Here is a 23,115-nt window from a genome sequence, read left to right as displayed (position 1 = left end):
ATGGTGAAGTATTTCTGGGCCAGAGCTTGCTTGCTCCACAGTTCCTGGGACCAAGTGTTGGCTGCCTTCCGGCAGCAGCACCTGAATCCCTATAGCAAACATGTCTTGACCGAAGACGGAGTGCACCAGGAGGTGGCCCCTGACCCAGTGTCTCCTGACCAAGACCAACAGGATGCCCTGCTGGGCGGAGCGACTGCTTCCTGCCAGTGTTGCTCCCTCGGTGTACATCCTGGAGGATTCTATTGTGGACCCACAGAACTAGACCATGACCACCTTCACCTGGAACATCAACCAGGCCCAGCTGCTGGTGGTGGAAGAACTGTGTGTTTACTGTGTGAACTCTGATAACAGTGGCTGGACCAAAATCCGCTGGGAAGCCTGGGTCTCCTCCAGCTTATTTGGTGTCTCCAAAGCTGTCCATGAATTTGGCCTTGCCTGGTTCAAGAGCAATTGTGACCAAGACTAGGAAGGGCGCTTTGAATACATCTTGGCCAAGCTGCAAGGTGAGGCCCCTTCCGAACCCCTTGTTGAGACAGCCAAGGAAGCCAAGGAGAAGGCAAGGGGGACAGCACTGGCAGCTACCAAGGAGGCCAAGGACCTTGCCAGCAAGGCCGCCACCAAGCAGCAACAGCAGCAGCAGCAGTTTGTGTAGCTAGCCCAGGCCCTGGTGTGGTAGGACACCTGACCACCCTGCTCAAATCCCTCCACCTTTTCCCTCTTGTGCTTTATTATTAAAAGTCAACCTCCAGCCCTTTCTATTGTCTGGGTGGTGGGTTGAAGATGGGAGTCCCGTTTGGCATTTACAGTGCACCGGGCCCGTTACCCATGTCTGAGTAGGGCCTGCTCATTCCCACATGAGGCAGTTGATGACGGGCACAGAGAGGTGCAGTGACTTGTCCAGGATCACAGACAGAATGCAGGTGCAATGGTAAAAAATGCTAGACTGTAAGCTCCATGAGGGCAGGGACCTTTGTTGCATTCTCTCATGTGTCCCAAGTACCTGGAACAATACCTAACACAAAACAGGCACTTTTTTGTTGACTTAAAAAAAAATTACTCTAATATTTATTTATAATTCTTGAAAGACATCAGAGGGTCTGTAATCCAGGTCAACACTCTTTAGAATCTCCTGTGTTCTCATTAACCCTCTCAAGCCACATTGTTGCCTCTCAGTGCCCCTCACTCACCAAACTTGTCACTTCCCATCAAAAATTGTCCCCCGAGGCCCTTTCCCGCAGCTTTGCTTTTCTTTATCCTCCCCACCTTACCATTCAGTGTCTGTCATCCTGTTATCCTACTTTTGTGTCACACACACACACACACACACACACATACAAGGCAGTCAGACAAAATAAAACTCTCCTTAGAAAATCATGGGCAGAAGACAAGAAAGCAGACAAAGGAATTCCCCATTAATGCCCTCATTGTACAGAAACAGAGACCCACAGAGGGACAGAAAGTCACCCCAAATTACATAGCAAGTCAGAAACAGAGCCAAGACAAAGGTGCAGGGCTCCTGATTTGAAATCATATTCCAGGGCATTCAGCCCATTTGTCCTACTCAAGCTTCTACTCATCCTTCAAAGTGTACCTCAGATGCCCTTTCTTCCCTGAAGCCTTCCTTGAATCTCTCTCTCTCTCTTTTTTTTTTTTTTTGGATTCCCCTAGCATCTTGTCTTACCCACTGTCATAGCCCCTATCTCCCTGTTTTATAATGTCTCTGATTATATTTCTGCTTACACTGAAAGAGATTCTCAAGTATATAAAAGGCATCTGTCTCCCAGAGAGTAACTAGTCATTACTGAGTGTGATGAATTGAAAGTGTATAATGCTCTAAGGACAGGCAGACAATATGTTTTGGGGGCTGTGAGAAGGGAGAAGTTATTTCTTCCCAAAGAGATCTTGGAAAGCTTCCTGGAAGAAGTGCCTTTTGGCTGCTATATACCTAGAGTTGCATCCCACATATTGAAGTTAATTTCAAGTATATGACTTTGGCAAAAGAAAAAAAGAAAAAAATGATGTTTTCCCATTTGTAACACTATTATGAGTTTTACAAAAATATTTGCATGAAGACAAAATGTACTAGTTGGGGGCGCCTGGATGGCTCAGTTGGTTAAGCATCTGACTTCAGTTCAGGTCATGATCTTGCAGTTTGTGAGTTTGAGCCCCACACTGGGCTCTACACTGACAGTGAAGAGCCTGCTTGGTATTCTCTCTCTTTCCCTCTCTCTTTGGCCCTCCCCCACTTGCTCTCTCTCTCTCTCTCTCTCTCTCTCTCTCTGTCTTTGTTTCTCTCTCTCAAAATAATAAATAAATAAACTTTAAAAATACCTTTAAAAAAAAAGACAAAATGTACTCGAGTAAGATTAGTAACTCATGCTGCCTCTTGATTTTCATGCAAAAAACTTTTTGAACACATGTGTAGAAGTCTTCTATAGTTGTGTTACAAACTTCCACAAACTTAGGGGCTCAAGACAGCGCTTACTTATTAGCTACAGTTTTATTAGTCAGAAGTCCAGGCACAGCTTATTTGGGTTCTCTGCTCAGGGACCCACAGGGTGAAATTGAGGTGTTGACCACCGTGTCCTCATCTGAAGACTCAAATAGGGAAACTTTTTCTTGCAGGCTCCCTCAGGTTGTTGGCAGAATTCATTTCCTTGCAGCCATATTATTAAGATCCTTATTTTATTGCTATCTGTTATCTGGGGGCTGCTCTCAGCTTCTAGAGGCCCCTCTTGGGTCCTTGCCATGTGGCCCTCTCCAAAACATGGCAGTTTGCTCCTCCAAGGCCAACATGGGAGTGCTGCTTGAGAAAATGATTTTATGTTAGGTAAAGATACTGTAAAATTTTCACACATAGGCTTTATAATTTTTACACTATTTATTATTATATGTGCACAGATGTACATCCAATATTTCTATACACTGCTACATATACAGAAACATGATCTTGGGCCTCAGCAGTCTGAGACTCATTTTCCTCATCTGTAAAATGGGGATAGAAACGCTGTCCATCCTGGAGTGTGACAGGCATACAGTAAATGCTCAATAAATATAAGGTGCAATGGTAAAAAATTACATTAATAAAGAATTAATAAAGAATAAAGAGGGTCTAGACACATGGAGATTAGGTAGGGGGAGAGGGACGGGCCCCCTAGGAAGAGGAAACTGCGAGAGCAAAATCCTGGAAGCAGAAAAACTGGTGGTAGCTTGGAGTGTGATCATTTGCATGGTGTGTGTGTGTGTGTGTGTGTGTGTGTGTTGACGGAGAAGGCCAAATGAGTGGGTGAGGGCAGCTTCACTCACCCCTCGAGTCAGTACTTACTGAATGTTTACTGTGTACCAAGTACCGTGAGAGCATGCCTGGTCTGCCATGTGAATTGCAGCCTAGAGATGGTAGGGAGCCAAGGAGGAGCTATGAGCAGAAAAGGGCGGTGGTCTGAGCTGCAGGGAGCCCATCTGCTCCTAGAAGAGTGGCTGCCTCAGCAGGGGGGAACCTCATTGTCTACTTTCTCCTTCCCAGCCTCAAAGCTGGAGGGATGCCACCATTTCCTTTCAAAAGTTCTAAATGTGGGAATTCATGCAGGGCATTCACACCAGAGCAGCTCACTTGGGTAATTGTCTACACTCAAACATACCCAAGGAACCCCAAAGTCACCACCCCAACCTCAAATCATGGGCAGGTGGACTAAAACCAAGCCAGGCATTTCACTTCCTGTCACCTGCCTCCTCTTCCTGAAATGAATCCTGTCCTGACTATTCCTTCCTCCAAGGAGGACAAACAGACACAAACAAACTCGGATGCCTGAAGGTTGGGACTGGAGATACCGTTTAGGAAGCATGAGGCCAGCCACTTTGCAGATGGGAAAACTGACAAAGAAAGTGATTTACCCAGGAACCCAGGCAGTGAGCCCAGGATAGAACCAGGACTGAAATTTGGATTTACTGACAATCAGGCCAAGGTGTTCACACACACACACACACACACACACACACACACACACACACCATCCTCAATTTAAACACCTCTGAGTTGGACAACAAACCTATCTGAATAGAAATTCTGGATATATGGCTCCTGGTTAAGGTACAGAACATTTGGTTTGGGAGGAGTTTGGGGATTATGTCTGCCCTAGTTGGCTTTACCAATTAAATTTTTTCCCATCTCTGTCCCAGTTTCTTGTACCAGTAAAATGGAAAGAAAATTATTATCTACATAGAGGGTTGTTGTGAAGATTAAATTAATTATTGACATGGGTAAGGACTTAGAATAGTACCTGGCACATAGAAATCCCAATAGTATCATAATTAATCTTCTCATTTAACTGTAGTTCTGGGACTAGTGGAGGGCAGGGAAGGGCTATGCTTCTGAGTGATCAGGACTCCTGATTTTGACTCAGATTCCAAGCTACCCTGTGGTCTTTGTCTCAGCCTTGCTGTCTATCTGAGAGGGGAAAGGGAGAAGGGATGAATGGTGAGGCAGTTCTCCAGCGGGCTCATATCTTCAAGTACACACAAGGTCTGTGAAAGACACACCCAGGCTGACACATCTGACACATCTCTGTCCTTTGAAGTGGGGGGCCCCAAGCCATTGGTGAGGCCCCAGGGTTTGGTGAGGGCAAGCCTCAGGCCCAGACAGGAATAGAAGGATGGCCTCTTGACCTCCAATCCTGGAGCCCATAAAATTGGGAAGGTGCTTATGTCTGAGCAGGGATTGGATGGGTATGGGCATCTGTTAACTCCGTGGGTGTGAGTTCATGTGCATGTGTGTATGTTTGTACACGGATGCCTCCATGTGTATGTGAAGACATCCATGTCTATCCAGCAATGGCAGTCTCTAATTGGAAATAAGTCTCCAGGATTACCCCCAGCATGGTGCCCACTGCCTCTTTTTACAACCTTCAGGTCCAGACCAGGGTCCCAGAATACTAACCTCCCCCACTCCTTTGCCACCAGGTTCAATAGATAGCTCTGCTGGTCTACAATTCTAAGCAGGTAACTTGACCTCTCTGTGCCTGTGTGCCTCAGTTTCTCCACCTGTAAGATGAGGAGTTTGGATGAATTAAGATCTGAGGTGTCCTCCAACCCTGATAATAAATCTACAGTGCAGAGGGATGGGTCCTAGGGGTTTCAGAAGAGGATACCGCTACTTCCATGGGTACCTCTGATTCTACAGAGAAATGGAAGACTGGGATCTGCCCTAGCAGCCTGTACATGGGGTTCAGCCAAAGCTGGGAGCAGAATCCAGCTCATCAGAGTGTATGCCAGAGGCCCCTTCCCTGGGCTTGAGAAATGAAAATCCTGTGCCCAACAGAATGCTCCCTACACCAGGGTCCAGGATCCAGGTGAAGATTCCTATACCAGCCACCCTTCTTGAGCTGTAAATGCTGAGCTTTTGATTGGAGTCTACTCTGCCAGTCCCAGCATAGGCTGGGTAGGGGTAGTATATGGACAGAGATTACGCCCTTGGGATGCCAACCATCCATTTAGGAACACACACACACACACACACACACACACACACACACATTTAGTCATCACTACCTCTTGTTTATTGAATAAATGACTGTCCATCAAAGTAGGGTGGGGAAGGCTACCTGGAGGAAGAAGGTGTGAGTAGAGTCCTGAAGACAGAAAATATATGCATTCACAAAGGCCTGAAGAGGGCATTCCCTCAAGAGGGAAACAGCTTGAGCAATACCACAACTGTGGGAGAGTGTTAAGGAGACAGGAATTTGACATTAGCACAAGCTGCATACAGGAGAAGTGGGGATGAAGCCGGAGAGAGCTAGGACTGGTTCATGGAAGGCTGAACAAATTAACAAATGCTGTGTTAAGGGGTGTGATACGTTGGGAGCCACAGAAGTTTTTAGAAGAGGCAAATGGTGTGATGAGAGAGGAGTATTAGGGATTATTTCGTTTAAGTCAGCAAGGAGGTCAAGAGAGGATATGAAGTTAGCAGGAAGTAGATGCAAAGAGCAGAGGTTCAGGGTTGCACAGAATGACACTTTGGGGACACCACACCAAGGGCCAAAACACTGCTGCTCCTCCCCCCAGAAGCTTCTGGGTTTTATTTCCTGGCTCCTCCTAGTTGCTAGGGCTGAGGAGTCCTTCTGGAGTTTCAGACTAGGCTGGGGCAGGATTTTATCAGCAGAGCATGAAGCTCTGGCCTAGCTCACTCCCTGCCTCCTGTTGGGCCAGATGGGCAGCTCTCAGACCCACCCCCACCAGCCCTGCTCTACTGAGAGAGGACCCAGAACCTCCAGCCCTGGAGATTCAGAGGATGTGTATTTGTGGTCTCACCTCAGGTATTTCCCAGGCCATTGGGAGAGACAGGGTCTAGAACATGGGCTTGGTAGAATCCTGAGGGTAGAGAATTTGAAAGAATCTCTAGATGCTTGGACATGTTAAATTTGACAGAAAAAAAAATTGAGGCCCACAGAGGTAACATGACTTCCTTGAGGCCACACAGCAAGTTTGAGGCAGTCAGGACTAGGCCTAGGTTTCCCTGGGGAGGCTGAAGCACTCTGGGGTTTGGACAATCTGATGCATGTAGAGAGTGAAGAGGGTTGGGGCCAGGAACTATGGTTTCAGATCCTGGTTCTGCTATTTACCATAGCTTCGCAACCTGTAGGAAGTCAGGCTGAGTCTGTGTCCTCAAATGGAAAATGGGGAGAATACTCACCTTTTGGGGTTGTTGTGAAAATCAAAACACATATAAAGTGTTATAGAGTACAACTGGTGCCTGGCACTCAGTGTTTAGTAAATGTCAGTTAGTGGTCTGGCAGTGGCAATACTAGGTACTCAATAAATCTTTGTTGAATGCATAATTGAAAATCCACATACTAACAGTGAGATTTGTGAGCCTGTAAGTTCCCCTGTGTGTAAATCAGACCTAATAATCCTTGTCCTGTCAGCCCTGGTAGCAATGTGGATTAAATAAAGCATAAATGTTCCAGTACAGAGCCATCTCCAGATGGGCTATTCAGTCCAGGGCAATTCCTCTTCAAGTCCCATTCTGAAAAACTTCCCCTCAACCGAGCCAATTCCTTTACATTCCTGGGTGCTCCCCTGGAACCAGGGAAAGGGATGTCCCTTACCTCCCAAGCTTGCCAGGCTGAGGAAAAATAGAGCGGGGAAAGCAGAGAATGTGAAGGGGTGAGGTGAGAGAAGAGGGAAGGTTGATGGGAAGAATGGACGTGCACGGACGTGGAGTTGAGAAAAGAGTACGGATTAGGGGATTTGGAGAGAGGATCCCTGTGAAAGGATATGGGGGACAGTGGGCTAGGTGAGGGCGCTAGGGCATATCCAGGAAATGCAGAAGATGGGGATCTCGTAGGGAGTGGGGACCGTCCTCATTAAGAGGTCTGTAGGTCTCCCTTGGAGCTAGGGGTCAAAGAACTCAGCAGTGGCCTCTCTGGGAGGCCCCCCGAGGCTCGGAGTCTGGAAGGAGCCACTAACCAGCGGATCGTGGAGGGGGTGGGGAGGGGGGATCCGAAGCTTGCGATTGGCCACCGCTCCGCCGGCCGGTGACGCTAGGCGGGCGGGCTCCTTTGTGACGTCACAATCAGCTGTTTGAACGTTCCAATTTGTGCGGTGAGCCCAGCAGCGGCTGCACAGTCCCAAAGCCCCGCAGGCGAGCGCAGCAGCCGCGAGCTTCCAAGCCGGAGCCCGGCCGCCTCCCAGTCCAGCCCCGCGATGCAGCCCGGCCTGTGATCAGCGCCGACGCCCGGACGCTCCGCCGCGCAACTACCTCAGAGCCACCCCGCCCGCCGTACCTCCCCCTCCCCAAGGTGAGTCCAGACCGGCTTCGGCCCAGGGGGTCCCGCGTCTCTGGACACGCCCCGAGCTCCCGGCTCCCGGGTCTTTGTCTCCGCCGGCGGTGGCCGGGCTGCATTTCCATCTCCCGATTGGCTGCCGCACGCTGGTAGACCGTGACGTCTCTCTATTTGCATATGACATTGAGACGTCACCAAGGCCGGCACCGCCCCCCCGGCTCGGGTCGCCTGTCCTCCGGTGACCCGGTAAGCGCTGGGTCGGGGCTTGGCTCAAGGGTGAGGGACGCTGAAAGGCAGCAGGCCCGGAAGGGCCTCGGCAGTTTCCTGGGCTAACCCAGGTGCTGTAGTCAGGCCTCTGATCCCCTACTTAGGTCCGGGCGGCGCTGCTGGCTGTAGGTTGGAGTTCAGAGGCAGCCCAGAGCTCCACTTCTAGGTCGTTGGGGGGCAGCGCCAGATGGCGGAATACCCTCCTCTCTCCAGCTCCAAGCTCTGCACCCCCGGGACTACCAAGCCGGAGCCTGATCTTCCTAATCGCTGTTGTGTGCAGCGCTTTAGAGGATGTCACTCCCAACCCCCAAACAAGGGGTCTTGGACTCCATTTCACCGAAGAGGAAACTGAAGCACAGAGGGGGGAAATTGTTTACTCCAGGTCATGAAGCTAATTAGAGTCATACCTACTGAGTGAATGATAGATGCATTAGCCATGGCACATGCCTAGGAGGAACTCAATACAAGTAACAAGTTAGACATCCTCCTAACACTGGGGACTCCTCCACCTTGGGCTCATTGCCATCCAAATTTTATGGAGCTCTTAGGTCCCCTCATTCCTGGATCTTTTTCCAGGAGGCCTCTGGAGACCTGGTCCCCTTTTGTGGCCCTGACCCTCACTCTGAACCTTGGAGACCCAGAGCCCAATAAAATTGCTGCATCAAAATTTCTGACCACAGAAAGGTGAGTCATTGGCTGCCTCAGGGTGTCTCTGGGGCTGATGTTGGGGTAGGATGGAGGGTGAGAGTTCCCTGCTTGGCCCTTTATTACCTCCCCAACCCCTAGCATTGTCAGCTGAGAAGGACATGACCTGGCCTAGTGCTGGTGATTACTAGGCTTGTGCTGCCCCCTTCTCTGCTTACAGAGAGGGCCAGGAGAAGGGAGTAGGAGAAGGAGAGTTCTGGCTTTCCAAGTGGATGGGCCCAGAGACTGGGCCAAGAGTCCCATCCCAGCCTGGGCTTTGCTAAAGGATGGGTGGGGTAGAAGTGGCTTGGGGCTCAAGAGCTATTCTGGGCACAGCTGCTGTAGTTATTAAAGGGAATGGTTCTCCCTGGAGCAGAACTGGGAATGTGAGAACCAGGAAGCTGGCAAAGCTGGGAAAGCAAATCTGGGAGGCTCCCCCAGTGGTCATGAGAGGGGGCGGGCACTGGCTGGCTGGTGCTGCTGTCACTCCTGGCTCTGTCACTTATTTGCTGTGTGACTTCAGGCAGGGAGCTTCCTCCCACTGAACCTCTTTTACCTTAATCTGTCTATAATTTGAGGAGACCCCCAATGGGTTCTGGTACACAGTGGGTGCTCTGGTAAATGCATGATGAATCTTGGTGTTAGGAACTCTAAACCCTTTTATAGCTGGGCAGAGGGGTTTTGAGGTGAGCAGTAACTTGAAAAGTTCTGACTCCTCTCTGACCTCCCTATCTCCCCTGCCTCATTATATTTTTGGGTGATTGTTTGCTGAGGCCTTCCTATGTATACTCTGGGCTGGATGTTTAGTGTCCTGGGACTAGACCTGCCTGGCCACCATCTAGTGTGTGTCTTTGGATAGACTGATTTCCTCTGATTCTCAGGTTGTAAAATGGGCCAGGTGAATATGATGGCCCTCACCAAGGCTCCAACCTTCTCTTCCTTCAGGAGGGGCCAAACTTTCAGGATTTTTGGTAACTGAATCACTGACTCCCTATGGCCGACAGACAGGTTGGGATATGTGGCTTGTATCAGGCAGACACTAGTTGGGGGTGCCCAACCTTTTATCATAATCTCTGTAGATTTCCCACCAGAGAAGCCAGCACCCAGGGAATACTTCTGTCTGGAGCCCACTGTGGGTTTGCAAATGTGGAAATACTCTGTTTATGGAGGTTGGATGATTCTGTGGCAAATATGAAAACATATCCCAGAAATTGGAGGGATAGCAACAAGCATAGAAATAACTCAGGTGGGTTAGCAGTAAGTGTAGACTGCCTCCAGGGAATAGAAAAGTAGACATGCGCCCAGGGAGTTCTACAGGAAATGTGGAAACATCCCTAGAGGAAGGTGACAAGTGTCTCAGTAGCAAAATGGTTGACCATCTTCAGGGGATAGGTGAGGAGGCTCAAGCTTTGGGACATCCAGGGGACTCCTAGCCAGGCCTAGTCCTAAGGCAGGCTGAAGTGGGGAGAAGGGCAGGTCTATAGCCACCTCCTTGACATCTCTATTCCTGGAGCAGGGTATCTCCTTTCTTATTTTCATCCAGGGAAGGGCTGATTGAGGGGTTGGGTCCTGGTCTTACCCTCATTGCTCATCCTTAAGGGCTCCTGGGGTTTGATAGGCCCTCCCTTCATCATTACCTCCCACTGACCTGCTGTCTCTCTGAGGCCAGGCAACCTGATCTTCCTCCTAGCCAGGAATGCTGCCCTTGAGCAGGAGCTTAGGTATAGGGGGTGAGAGGGGAGAGGGCCCATGGGAATAGGATCTTAGAACCTCATCTGACAGACACAGATGAGAGCTGTGCAATCACATGGTAGCGGCTCTGTGGGATTTCTGCTAGCCAGTACTTTACAAGCCACACAGGCTCAAGTAGTGGTTCCTAACCTGGGGGGTCAAGGAGTAATGTTAGGAAATCATGATGAAAACTTCTTCCCAGAAAAATACCCAGGTCACCAAGTTAAAACTGTCTAATCCAGAGAGATACCCAGCAAAGGCAATGGAGTATAGTGATTGGGGGTGCTGACTGTATGGGTTTAAATCCAACTTCTGTGTCTTATTAGCTGTGAGACTTTGCACAAGTTACATTACCTCTCTGAGCCGCAGTTTCTTTACCTGTAAAAGAGGGATAATAATTAGACCCACTTCCTAGAGTTGTTGTGAGAAGTACCTGTGGTAATATAGGTAAAGTGCTTAGCACAGTACCTAGCACATGAATGTTAGCTGTATCATGATAATAAGTAATCACAATATCAGACAGTTTCTTCCTTGCTTGGAGAACTGCTATTTACCCTTCAAGGTTCAGCGTGGATGTCCAACCCTCTGGAGACCTTTCCTGATAGAGTCTAGTCATATATATCACTCCTTCCTTGCCCCTAGAGCATGCAATAACGTTAATAATTAACTAGTTGATTCTTTTACTGAACGCTTACTCTGTGCCCTGGTACGGCTCTAAGCACTTTGTGTTTAGCTCATTTAATTCTCATTAGAGCCCAGAGGAGGATACTATTATTAGCTCGTGTAATTCTTATAAGGGCCCAGAGGAAGGTACTATTATCACTGGCATTTGATAGATGAGAAAACTAAAGCACAGATGAGTTAAATAACTTCCTAAGGTCACGCAGAAAATAGAGAAGCATGAAAGCAGGTGGACTTACCAGGACACGCACACACCGCAGGGCTTCCCCACACATCCCTTAGAGCGTACTCTCACTATGCTCTGAGGGCTGGGGATGATATCCCTAGCCGGGAGTCGGGTGGGCGCTGTGACTCCTCTCTGCACCTCCCAGGTATCTGCACTGCCGCTGGGCGCCCCCCTGAGACCGTTTCACTCTCCCACCATGTTCCAGCGCCTCACCAGCCTCTTCTTCAGTACTCCCCCGCCCCCCGAGGACCCCGGATACCCCCGAGCCTTCGTCTCCGAGGAGGATGAAGTGGACGGCTGGCTCATCATTGATCTGCCGGGTGAGGCCTGAGTCGGGGGCCAGGACTCTGATTCCTGGGCCTGTGATGGGCAGGTGGCCGAGCTGCGGAGGGGAAGGGAGCTACTAGGGGATTGGGAAGCTCGCCTGGCCTCCTGGGCAAACTGGGGCTGAGGCAGTGACTGTGAAGGCAGGGTAACAGGGCCCCATCCCATGCAAAGCCCGGGCCATCTCCTGGCAGCTCAGCGTTGGGGCCCACACCTCATGTGCCCTAGGGCAGCTGGTCGAGACTCCTGGCCCGTGGGTGCCCCGTGGGCGCGGCAGGCGGGGCTGCGGGTCTGACTAACGATGCCCTTTCTCTCCCCGCCCCACTGTGTCCGGTGTGTGTGTGTCCCTCCCCGCTGCGCCCCCTCCTCCGCATGGCTACCCCTCCCGCGCCCCGTAGACAGCTACGCGGCTCCACCCAGCCCCGGGGCCGCTCCTGCTCCCGCAGGCCGCCCTCCGCCCGCGCCCTCCTTGATGGACGAGAGCTGGTTTGTTACCCCTCCCGCCTGTTTTACTGCAGAGGGGCCCGGACTCGGGCCCGCCCGCCTCCAGAGCAACCCCCTGGAGGACCTCCTCATCGAGCATCCCAGCATGTCCGTTTACGTCACCGGCAGCACCATAGTGCTGGAGCCTGGGCCCCCTTCCCCGCATCCCGACGCTGCCCTGCCTGACGGCGACCTTAGCGAAGGGTGAGCGGGCCGGGGACGTAGCCTGGAGACCTAGAGAAGCGTGTCCGGGAGGCAAGGGTCCAGGCCGGGAGGCTGGGGGAAGCGCGCCCAGGAGCCCGCCCTGCGTCGAAGGCGGGGCCTTTAGAGGCGTGTCTTCGTGGCAAAGAGCGGGGACGAGGCTAGGGGAGGGCCTGAGGGTAAAGGGGCGGAGCTTTAAGAGAGGGAGAGGCCTGGCTTGTTGGCCCCGACAGGGCTGGGGAGAGACGGAGCTCCGAGGCTTCGGGCGGGTTTGGCGCAGGGGCGAGGCCGGAGCGCCGGAGGGGTGGGGTTTCCAGAGGCTAGCTCCGAAGGTAAGGACCGAATTGGAGGTGGGAGCCGAGCCTTCCCTGGAGTCCGGTTTAATCGTCACAGGGGTTAGAACTGAGGAGGCGTCTCCAGGCTGGCTCGGAGGAAGGGCTGGGGCCCATAAGAAGGGCACCGGGCGCCCTGCTAAGAGCAGAGACAGCTTTGCGCTGGAGCGAGGGTGCGGGGACTGGGTGGGCGGTGCCAGCGCGCCTCTCCGCCCCGGGACCTGTCCGGCCCCGACCGAGCCCTGCTCTGTCCCCGCAGGGAGTTGGCGCCCGCCCGTCGCGAGCCCCGGGCCCTGCACCACGCCGCCGCCCCCCTGCCGGCGCGGGCTGCACTGCTAGAGAAGGCGGGCCAGGCGCGGCGGGTACAGCGGGCCCGGCAGCGCGCCGAGCGCCACGCGCTGAGCGCCAAGGTGGTGCAACGGCAGAACCGCGCCCGCGAGAGCCGTTCGCGCCGGCCCAAGCATCAGGGCAGCTTCGTCTATCAGCCATGCCAGCGCCAGTTCAACTACTGAGGATCCGCCGGCCGAACCACAAGCGCCTCGCGGATCCCGGACCCCTGTCGGGCCCCTCTGCCGCGCCAGTGTGTTGCGCGAGGAGCGCCCTCCGCCCACCTGGGTTGGACACTACAACCTCCCTCCTCCTTGAGAGAGGTGGGGTGCTAGCCCCCTCTCCCACCTCCCTCGATTTTCCCACCACTGATCCTCTAATCCGCTTCTGAAGCCCCTCTTGCCCACCCTCCGACCCCATGCCTGGTATCTAATCCTCCATTTCCTCCCCCTCCCTGGACATTCCATCCTTCCTTCCTTCTCTGCTCTCTGTCCCCATCTCTACCCCGACTTCGTCTTCATCCTTGCCCTCCGTTCCTGTACCTCTGGCCCACTCCTTCCACTAGCCTCTTCTCCCAGACCTAGCTCTTTTCTCTGCCTTCAATTCCCACTTTACAGCCTCACCTATCTCATGTTTGGCACTACACGCACCCCTGCCCTTATTCATTCCCAGTAATTCCCTCCCAAACGGATAGGGGGTGGCGCTGAGACTAAAGGCCTCTGCCTTTAGTCTCCCCCCTCCCTCTCCCCTGGGATTGGACTCCTTGGAGTTGTTTAGGCCTGTAAAGGTAAAGTATGTGGAATAGGACTGTGAGATGTGAGTTAGAAGGAGAAGTGGAGGGAATCAAGGGTAAGAGGCAGCCTACTGGAGATGTAGACAGGGCATACAGGTTAAGAACCTGTGGGGAGCAGGGCACCATGGGAGCTGGCCCTGTGCTTGCTCAGTGGCCAAGCCCTCCTCTTGGGCTTGAGCCTGGAGTCTGCCCCCAGTTTTTATAATCCCATTTACCATATCTCTCCTCTGAAATTCACTCCTCTGAACGCCTGAGTCTGAAGGGCTTGGTACCTTGTTGCCCTACCCCCAACATGTCACCCCAGGAATAGAGGCTGGGCAAGGCCCTGCCATCCTGGCCATATGTTCACGTGCCCAAGGTGCTAGAACTAGTTTAGGAGAGATGCAGGCCAGAGGGCTTCTAGGCAGGGAAAGTGCACACTCCAGAGTAAGAATGCAGGGGAATGATGCTGGGGAGGACAAGCTGTGGGGTGAAGCCATCCCAAGACTGACAGCTCAGCCTTCATGTTTCACCTCTGGCCTTGTATTTCACTCTGCTCAGGATGGCTAATAAACACTCCTGGGTAGGAAGCCAGGAGCCCCACTGTCCCAACCCCCAAACAGTCCCTATCCAGGTTCAGGGCTTCCAGGGGGCCTCTCATTTTCTCCCCCAGGGCTCTCTTCCTTTCTAGTCCAACAGGGAGAAATGGGGGCCCTATGGTTACCCTCCCCCTCTCCAGTAAGCAACTGGAGGAGGGAACTTGAATCCCTGGGTGAGACCAGCGGGGTCACAGGCAGACAGCATTCTCCTTCTTATGGTGGGAGTGAATTTTGGGCTCAGTCACCAGCAACAGCTTCTTGGGATATCCTGAGTTGCTTCCCTTTTCCTCTAATTGTCCTTTTTTAGTGTGTGCTTTCTTCCTTGACACTTTTTAAGATTTCCTGTTACATACTTACATAGGTCTTCCCCCTCATTCCAATTCCAGGTTTCTAGGCCTCACAGCCAAGCTGAGGCTTGGTTGGAAAACTCTATAATCTCATGACAGTAAAGGCAGCTGCCCTCCCTGATCTTATAGCCCCAAGGCTCGTGTTGGGTATATGGATAAGGGAGGGGGTAGCCCCATGGTTGCCAGGATGGGGACAAAGGAAGTTCCTGTTGGGGTCTCCTATCCAAGCCAAATCTACAGTAAAAGGAGATCAAAGTCCCTAAGCCAGTCCACTAGGGCCCCAGTAGTTACAACCTTGCTTCTCTTGCCAAGGTTCTCCTCTTCAGTTATAAAGAGTTGCTTTTATTCTTTCAGCAACCCCGTGGTCACTTCACAGCCAGCTTAGGGTCTCCCGCACTTCCGAGAGCTTAAGCTCCCTCCAGCTCTTCCTGCCTACTCCTTTGCTGCCAGCTGGGGCATAGGCTCAGTTGTGAGCAGTCCCCATGATCCTTCTGGTGTGGAGGGGGCGAGCAAGTTATAGGACATTTGGCTCAAATTTCAAGAGACTCCTTACACATATTTCTGGAGGCTCCTGTAGTTCCAGAACCCTCCAATGTCATCACCTGGCTGGTTGTAAGGCTCATATGTTTTTGTATTTTCCTACAGATTCGGTAGCATTTAAGTGTGGCAATATTTTAATTGTGTATAGATTTCTATGAACCAACACTACTCAGTCTCCTGCTAGTCTGATTCCTGAAGCATCAGACCTCATCATACTGTATTGACTGTGTATGTGCCTTTCACCTTGAGCATGCTTCAGGATTTTTTTTTTTAAACCACAGAACTTGAATACACGAGGGAACTAGAATTCATAAAGTCCTATGCAACCTTAGACAGGAGGGGGTGAGAGAGTCTGTCGTGACTGATGTTTTCAGAGACCCTGGAGAAGTTGTATTAATTAATGTCAATATTACTAGCACTTTGCCAAAACTAAGTATGTCAGAGAGACCCCTGTTTCTACAGTGAGACCCAAGTACATCAAAGGGTGACTTACAGTAATTCCCCAATATGTCTGAATGCTCTCTTCAAGCTGGTTGTCACTTTCCAGCTTTTGCCAGTTTGGCCCTCACAGGGTACCATGTGTGTATGAATGCAGTTTGCTGCTGTTTGGGGGTATGCCTGCTCCCCACCCCCCACCTGGAACCCTGATCAGTTTGTTCTGACCTAGAATGTCTTAGGTGCAACAAGAACCCCACTAGAGCTCTTGGATGCCTCCTCAGATCCATGTGGCTTTACGTGAGGGGACTGAATGCAGACACACCATAGCCCCTAGTATCTTCCCTCTTGCCCTGCCACCTAGTTCCAAATGAAACCAACAAGTTGAATGAATCCCTCTTGGATGTATTTTGAGACTGGCTGAAATGAGGCAACTCTGGATGACCATGTTGTGACATGCTGACAGACTCAAGGACACAACCACCTCAATCCAGTCATGTGGCATGCCTGTGTACGTGTATAACAGAATTCTGATTATTAGATTTTGATGTTATTCCTCTATGGGAGAAAAAAATTAATATAAAGAAAAATAAATAAAAATCTATTTAAAGCACATTATGCTTTCTGTCTGTATAGAGCTAAAGTAGAAGCAGCACTCTGCAATCTCAAGCACAGTATTGGCATAGGGATTATTACTAGGCTGGCTTTGGTTCTGGTTGTGTGTGTCACATACAGGGAAGGAAGAGGGATGATGAGCTTGCTGGAAATAGAACCAGACAATTGTGGGGTCTGACTCATAAATAACTACTTTCAGAGGATCCTTATAACCCAAGACATCTATAATGACAATTGAAACCCAGGTGAGAATAAGCATGATGGAGTCATGGTCTCAGGCATTAGGTTCTGGCAAGGGCAAGGAGAGACTGCAGGGGAAGGGATGAGTCTGTGTCTAGCTGTAGAAGACACAGCAGAAGGCAGAGGCCCAGACCAAGACAAGGACAGAGCCCTAAGCATCAGAGTTCACTGAAGGTTGAGAGTAGGGTGGGGGCAGAAGCAGCAGGTTTGGAGTCTATAATTTTTAGGTAGGAATTAAGCCAGGAAAGGGCAAAACCTGGGCATATTGATGAGAAATCACCCCTAAGCCTAATGTAGATGAGAAACAGGGTACCCAAAGGGCGGAAAAGTCGTGGACATCTTTGAAGTATACCACACAAAATGACCACTTTTATTTGGAAGCTACCTGATCTAACCACAGAACTGAAATGAAGGTGGAAAGCTGACCTAAAGTGGGCTAGATTCTTTTTTTTTTTTAATTTTTTTTATTTTTTATTTTCTTTTTTTTTTAAATATATGAAATTTATTGTCAAATTGGTTTCCATACAACACCCAGTGCTCATCCCAAAAGGTGCCCTCCTCAATACCCATCACCCACCCTCCCCTCCCTCCCACCCCCCATCAACCCTCAGTTTGTTCTCAGTTTTTAAGAGTCTCTTATGCTTTGGCTCTCTCTAAAGTGGGCTAGATTCTCGATGCTGTTACAAAGAATCTTGCTGGTTAGTCTGGGCTTATCTGTTGAATGGAGGAAATGTTTACAGTTGTTTTGAAGCAATACATCCTGTCACTGTAGAAACATATGTAAGAGGTGGAGAAAAAGTGCATCTGGGTTACTGATGGCTTCCTGTCCCTAAAAAATTCTGGGTGGCCTTTGATCCTAAGTTGATTCTGTTATTTGCATCCAAAACAAATTTGACCAACATCTATCAAAGTGCCTGGTACAGTGCTGAAACACTGAAACAGGCTAGTTTCTTCAAAGTCAGTATAGTAAGGACAAGGTGGAATTCTAATTTACAAAGAAGGCTGTTCCTATTCATCTATGGTCCAAACAAAGAGTTTGTTCACCCAGTAATCCCTTGCCAATAACGTACATTTATGTTCTAGGACAATGACATTTATTTAACACATTCAATATTTCACATTGTACAAACCCTTAGATTCTCTTTATTCACTGGTCCATTTCTACAACAAATACATCCAAAACACTATATAATAAAATTATTTACAACATTTCCAAATGAGAAGCTTCTTTTTGCTCCCGCTACTGCTATTCACACACATAACTTCCACAGCACAATACATCATTAGAAGATCTAAAAATGCTCACCCTGTACTCTAGGCTGCTTAGGAAATGTGAAAACTAATAACATAATTGCATTAGCTCCTCTCAATACATGGCAACATTTTAGAAACCTTGAACTTCATCTTGCAACACCAAAAAAGGGTTCAACAACTCTGCTTTCCCCATTGCACTTTATGAAACAGGTTGCAGGGACTAGGAAAAGGGCTGCTTTATTAAAATGACTAACTGTACAGAAATGGATTTTAAAAAGTCACAGCTCAAAATTGCTTTTTGTAAAATTCACACACATTTACAAGGATCAAGTCGCTGTCCAGCTTGTTTACTTGGATTTTCTTCGCTTGGATTGCACCGCACTGGTTATGTCTGTCGGGGGAAAGAAAGGACATGCTCAGCTGAGGCAACTCTTTATGGCAGTACTGTTTAGGCAGTCCACAGGAAGCAGGGCTGGCCGGAGTGGGGTCCTACTGGACTCTGAATAAATCTAAGGTCCTCAAAAGGAGTGCTCAGTGTGGAGAGAGTGTCAGGCCTAGACCTGTAGAGTAGGGCCTTGGAGACTTGGGACGTAGGGTACAGGTGGTGGGAAATGGAGCACACATAAGCAGTTGGAAAAAGAGGCAGGGGTGGGGAGAGCATCTGGAGCTGGGCAATTAACCCCACAATCTCCATCACCAGTTCTTATCACCCAGTGAAATGACAGAATGAGTGCTTTTGGTGATACATCCATGAGTGTTGCTACAAGCAAGTGAGTAAGCTGTGCCAGAGTGCAAAGAACCAGCCTCTGGATCTCTTTTGGAGCCAAGCCATTATTTTGCAGTAAGCAACTCTTTTTGCTGTACTATAATCAAAGTCTCTAAATAGTATGATCACGATCCCTGGTCAAGTGTCTACACACAGGCACAGAAGCAATTCAGAGCAAGCCACAGCCTGCTCTGAGTCCAGGTGAGCCTGCAGGCTTCATGGAAGAGGTGGGACCTGAGTAACTTAAACACAGAGAACAGTGGCATAAAGGGAATAAATGTGTTCCTTTCATTCCTCTTTTAATGTCTTCAATCAACTCAATCTTATTCCATATTTAAACCATGTTTCTCAAAAACTTTTCCACACATAAGTCTTCTACAGCAGAGTACAATGAACAGCTTAAAGCTCTCCAAATGTAAACATTTCTTTAAAATTTTATATTGATCTTAGGGGCGCCTGGGGGGCTCAGTCGGTTAAGTGTCTGACTCTTGATTTCGGCTCAGGTCATGATCTCATGCTTCATGAGATCGAGCCTTGTATCAGGCTTTGTGCTGACAGCATGGGGCCTGCTTGGGATTCTCTCTCTCCTCTACCCCTCCCCCTTGCTGTTTCTCTCAAAATAAACATTTAAGAAAAACAAAATCTTATATTAAATTCACTCTCATTCTTCATGTTGTTCCACAGATCTTTTGGTCTTAATATGAAAACAATGTTTTAAAGGTTTATTATCTTTTTAAAGGTTTATTTTATTTTCATTTTTGAGAGAGAGCACAAGCAGGGAGGGGCAGAGAGAGAGGGAGATACAGAATCTGAAGCGGGCTGCAGGCTCTGGGCTGTCAGTGCAGAGCCCAACGCAGGCTCGAATCCACAAACCGTGAGATCATGACCTGAGCTGAAGTTGGATGCTTAACTGACTGAGCCACCAAGGCGCCCTGAAAACAATGTTTTAAAATTACTTCCCATCAAGGAGAAAAAAATATTTTCTATCTAACACAATAATATGTAAGATGAATCAGTTTTATTGATTTCTGGAAATTAGGATAAATAAATTTTCTTTTTTCTTTTTTTTTCTTTTTTTTTTTTTTTTTTTGAGAGAGAGCAAGTGAGCAGGGGAGGGGCAGAGAGAGAGGGAGTGAAAGAATCCCAAGCAGGCTCCACACTGTCAGGGCAAAGCCTGATGCAGGGACTGAACCCACAAACTGTGAGATCATGACCTGAGCTGATATCTAGAGTTTGACACTTAACCGACTAAACCACCCAGGTGCCCCTAGGCTAAAGTTCCTGATGCTACATGTTAGATTCAGTGTTCTAAGAAATTTTTTTTCTCTTTTGTATCATATTTTGAGAGCACAGACTTAAGATGTAGATGCAAAAAGCAAAAATGTTGCTGTTAGCTATAGTAATTGCTAGGAAGTAATAAGGCTCAATGACTTTCTGAGAAGTGGCCTGTGTAATGTTTTAGGGCTTCTGTTGGTGAAAATTCCAGTGTGTATATACCTTCTTGCTGGAAGGTCACTCTGCTTGTGCCATGTGGTATGGTCAGTCTCTCTGATTTACTCCATAGTCTTTTGCTAATCAGAGGACAGTTAATCTGACAGGATGTTGATAATGGTGTTCTTTAATTCTATGAAATAAACTAAGAGTCTCACACCCACCCCAGTTCCCTATAATCAACTCCCAATCCAGCTTTCAAGTTTCCTTTTCACTGTAGCAAATTTGTCATTTGCAGGAAAAATATACAGGGTTTTGTCTTGATGGGGTGTTCATTCTTAGAAAGATATCTGTTAATTAGGCCAACTTTGGGAGCCTCTCTTTGTTGTGATATGAAGGACTGAGGGATGTGGCTGGGAAGGGGTTGGGGGGATAAGCACCTCAGCCTCTTCCTCCCCCTCCTCCTTCCTTGTTTGTTCCCATCTGTCACTGCTCCAAAGCACCCAATGATCTGGCAGACTGATTCTGCTTCTGAGGATGAATCAGTGAGTGGGACCATGAATCAACAAGTGATTTGTGCTAGAAACTGCAAAAAAAATAATATTTTAGATGCCAGGGTTAGGTGTGGGAAATGGGTGTAGGGTGCACTTTTATACTTCCATGAGGGAAAAAGCTGTATCAACCTGATTTTGAAGTCCTTTATCACCTTCGCTAGATAAATTTAGGCAATCTCGGTCACAGGACAATGTCACTTTTGAAGTCTTTATAAATCTATCTGAAAAGATGAGTTTTTTGTTTTTGTAGTTCAACTTTATACTTCCTCCAAAATGTTACAACTTTTACTACTCCGCTGAACACAATAAGAGAATCTGGAGGTTACCTCTTGAAGGTAAAGGAATTCTAGGGAAGTAATGAAGTGGTTGATGGTACATTCAGAGTGTACATCAAGTCTGTTCCTAAAGGCTGCCTACCTTAACTGACTGTGCATAATCCCACTCCCAAGTCCCATACTCAATACCATACTAGCAAAATAAATATTACATACATTGTTGGAAAATCCAAGTTTTTTAAACCATCAACGATTTTTACAAATTAATGTCTTGAGAGATATAAAAGTAGTCCAAAGACTAAAAGTAACATCATTTATATTAATATTTTAGAACAAAGTATATGGTAAGTAACTGGGTCAATAACAGTCTTTCAGATGGTTGTATATACATCCTTGGAGAACATTTACATTTATAATTTGACATGGGCATTCCCCCCCACCCCCCACACACTGGTTGCCTCATTTTGACCTTAAGCAAATTTGGCCAAATCTACAGTACAAGGGTTTATTAAATCTTCTACTATGTGGAGTTTACCTTTACCTTTCAAGGAGTTTTAGAAAATGACCTTGACCTCGCTCACTTCATTATGCTTTTTACTGTACTACTTCTACCCAAGATTTCTATTTATTTGTAAAGAAAATTCTGGAACTTTCCTTTCAAAATTTTCATGGCTGGTTTCTGAATGATGCTACTACAAGAGTGCAGTTTCAGGCAGTTACTGTTCAGAGTTTTCTCCATATTATGTTCATTTACATTTCCACAATAACATTTTCATTTTAAGAATGTCTGTTTTTTGAGATTGTTGCTTCTCAAGTCACTGGCTGTGGGGAGGGTAGGACTCTCACCCCACTTTGCTATCAGAGGCATCTTAAGGCATTCCAGGAACACCCACAGCTGCTACTGATTATAGGTTGCTCTGAACTTCCTTCATATTAGCATACCTTCCCTGGTTTCAAACTTATGCATTGAACTTTACATTTTTAACTACTAATCTTTTTTCCAATTGAAAGTATAACATAAAAACTATTATTAACAGAAGAGTAAATGAAGAATGAAAAGAAAAATGAGAAAAATCATTTCTGTGTTAATAGGCAACACCTCATATCAGGAAGTGGAACTACTCATTTGCATATTTGTAACAACACACCTGATCAAGCGCAATTTTAAAAAGAAGCTCACTAGTTTGTGAGAGCCAATTTTTGTGTCTGTAATTAAAAGTGGGATGGGGGGGGGGAACCCAACAATCAAAAACAAAACAATAGGTTAAAGAGTGACCTATTAACCACGTGTGCCTCTCTAGACTTGCCCAGAAATAATCTGTCCCACCTGCTCCAACCTGGCAGTACAGGAGGCCTTGGCCAGCATGAGATAAGCAAACTCTGTTCTCACAGCAGGAGCATAATTAATGTCACTGGTTCTCTGACAATACAAATGTACCAGTATTTCTCATTATACACCGCTCATATTTCTCAGCTGATTTCAAGGTTCTCATGAAAAACACAGACCATTTCTGATTCTGTTTGTGCACATATGACCCACATTGTATGAGTGCAAAAAAGGCAAACCTTTTTCTCCCCTCAAAACTTGAAGGAAACCACCATGATATTTTATGATCATTCCCTCGGTATGGGCTCAAACACATCACAAAAAGTTATTTTATGACTTTGGTTCAGAGTTTTGGATACAACATAGCAGCCCAAATAATATGCATATTTATTCTTTAATTTGGATCCAAGAGCTCTAGCACTTAAAACCCAAAACAGCTATAGCACTCATCTTGGGTACAAAAGGTAAGTTACCCTAGGAGTTCAGAACTGGGAGCCTGAGGGCTTGAAGCTGATGTAGAGATGTGTACATGACTGATTCCTGGGGTTTGGCTGGAGCTCTCTTTATCTTCTCAGGAGACATCCAGCACCCCTCCATGCAAACTCACAAAGCTTTCAAGTCATTATGGCCTTTCCTAAGCTAGTTGCTAAGCTTCAGAACACGGATGGGGCAGGCATTCCAACATGAATACCATGTTGGAATACATGAATACCACCTTGGGACAACGTCCTTAAGTGTACACGCCTACTCCCCACCCTCTTCTAAAACAGGTTCCAGCTTTCCATCCTTGCTTGGCTGGCAGTTCTCTACAAACTGGCTCTAATTTGGGCATCTCCTCTTAACTGTCCCAGCTGCTCCTTTGATTAATTCTTTCTGGTACACTATAAATGACATCCTTATTATCTTGAGGGTTTGGACTTAGATGA

General features: G+C 48.1%; 2 protein-coding genes, 1 long non-coding RNA gene and 1 pseudogene across 15 annotated transcripts in view; 2 read left to right on the top strand and 2 right to left on the bottom strand.

Moving 5' to 3' along the window:
- On the top strand, positions 1–710 carry LOC101084951 (annotated as a pseudogene).
- Positions 711–2,498: 1,788 nt separating this feature from the next.
- LOC123384319 lies at positions 2,499–7,508 on the bottom strand. 2 transcript variants are annotated; one of them, XR_006595222.1, is made up of 3 exons: positions 6,304–7,508; positions 4,278–5,037; positions 2,499–2,803 (listed from the first exon to the last, which is right to left on the bottom strand). It is a non-coding gene; the product is annotated as an uncharacterized LOC123384319 (long non-coding RNA). The 2 variants fall into 2 exon arrangements; XR_006595221.1 differs by having other exon boundaries at positions 4,934–5,037.
- Positions 7,509–7,643: 135 nt separating this feature from the next.
- On the top strand, positions 7,644–16,342 carry TP53INP2 (tumor protein p53 inducible nuclear protein 2). Of its 4 annotated transcripts, none has more exons than XM_023251312.2 (5): positions 7,644–7,793; positions 8,622–8,729; positions 11,513–11,687; positions 12,210–12,378; positions 12,967–16,342. In XM_023251312.2, exons 3-5 carry the CDS (start codon positions 11,564–11,566, stop codon positions 13,217–13,219), a joined length of 546 nt encoding a protein of 181 aa, XP_023107080.1. In that variant the 5' UTR covers positions 7,644–7,793; positions 8,622–8,729; positions 11,513–11,563; the 3' UTR covers positions 13,220–16,342. The 4 variants fall into 4 exon arrangements, with proteins under 4 accessions (XP_023107080.1, XP_023107079.1, XP_023107077.1 ...); XM_023251309.2 differs by having other exon boundaries at positions 7,647–7,793; positions 12,090–12,378; XM_023251310.2 differs by lacking the exon at positions 7,644–7,793 and adding an exon at positions 7,928–8,024 and having other exon boundaries at positions 12,090–12,378.
- A 1,317-nt stretch (positions 16,343–17,659) lies between these two features.
- Positions 17,660–23,115, bottom strand: part of NCOA6 (nuclear receptor coactivator 6) — a 109,363-nt gene continuing 103,907 nt past the window's right edge. For all 9 annotated transcript variants that reach the window (XM_045053714.1, XM_045053716.1, XM_045053717.1 and 6 more), the window contains one exon: positions 17,660–18,227. In XM_045053714.1, the coding sequence (XP_044909649.1) occupies positions 18,184–18,227 (44 nt within the window). In that variant the 3' untranslated portion in view covers positions 17,660–18,183. The remainder of the gene's footprint in view (positions 18,228–23,115) is intronic.

The sequence above is a fragment of the Felis catus genome, chromosome A3, assembly GCF_018350175.1.
Source record: "Felis catus isolate Fca126 chromosome A3, F.catus_Fca126_mat1.0, whole genome shotgun sequence".
NCBI lineage: Eukaryota > Metazoa > Chordata > Mammalia > Carnivora > Felidae > Felis > Felis catus.
Note: the sequence above shows the minus strand (reverse complement) of the source record. Positions and strands in the feature narration are given on the sequence as shown.

Bases quoted from the DNA above. Each gene is read 5' to 3' on its own strand.
- TP53INP2 (XM_023251311.2), top strand. From the start codon at position 11,564: ATGTTCCAGCGCCTCACCAGCCTCTTCTTCAGTACTCCCCCGCCCCCC. The intron at 11,688-12,089 runs GTGAGGCCTGAG...CGCGCCCCGTAG, and splicing joins GCTCATCATTGATCTGCCGG to ACAGCTACGCGGCTCCACCC. The intron at 12,379-12,966 runs GTGAGCGGGCCG...CTGTCCCCGCAG, and splicing joins GACGGCGACCTTAGCGAAGG to GGAGTTGGCGCCCGCCCGTC.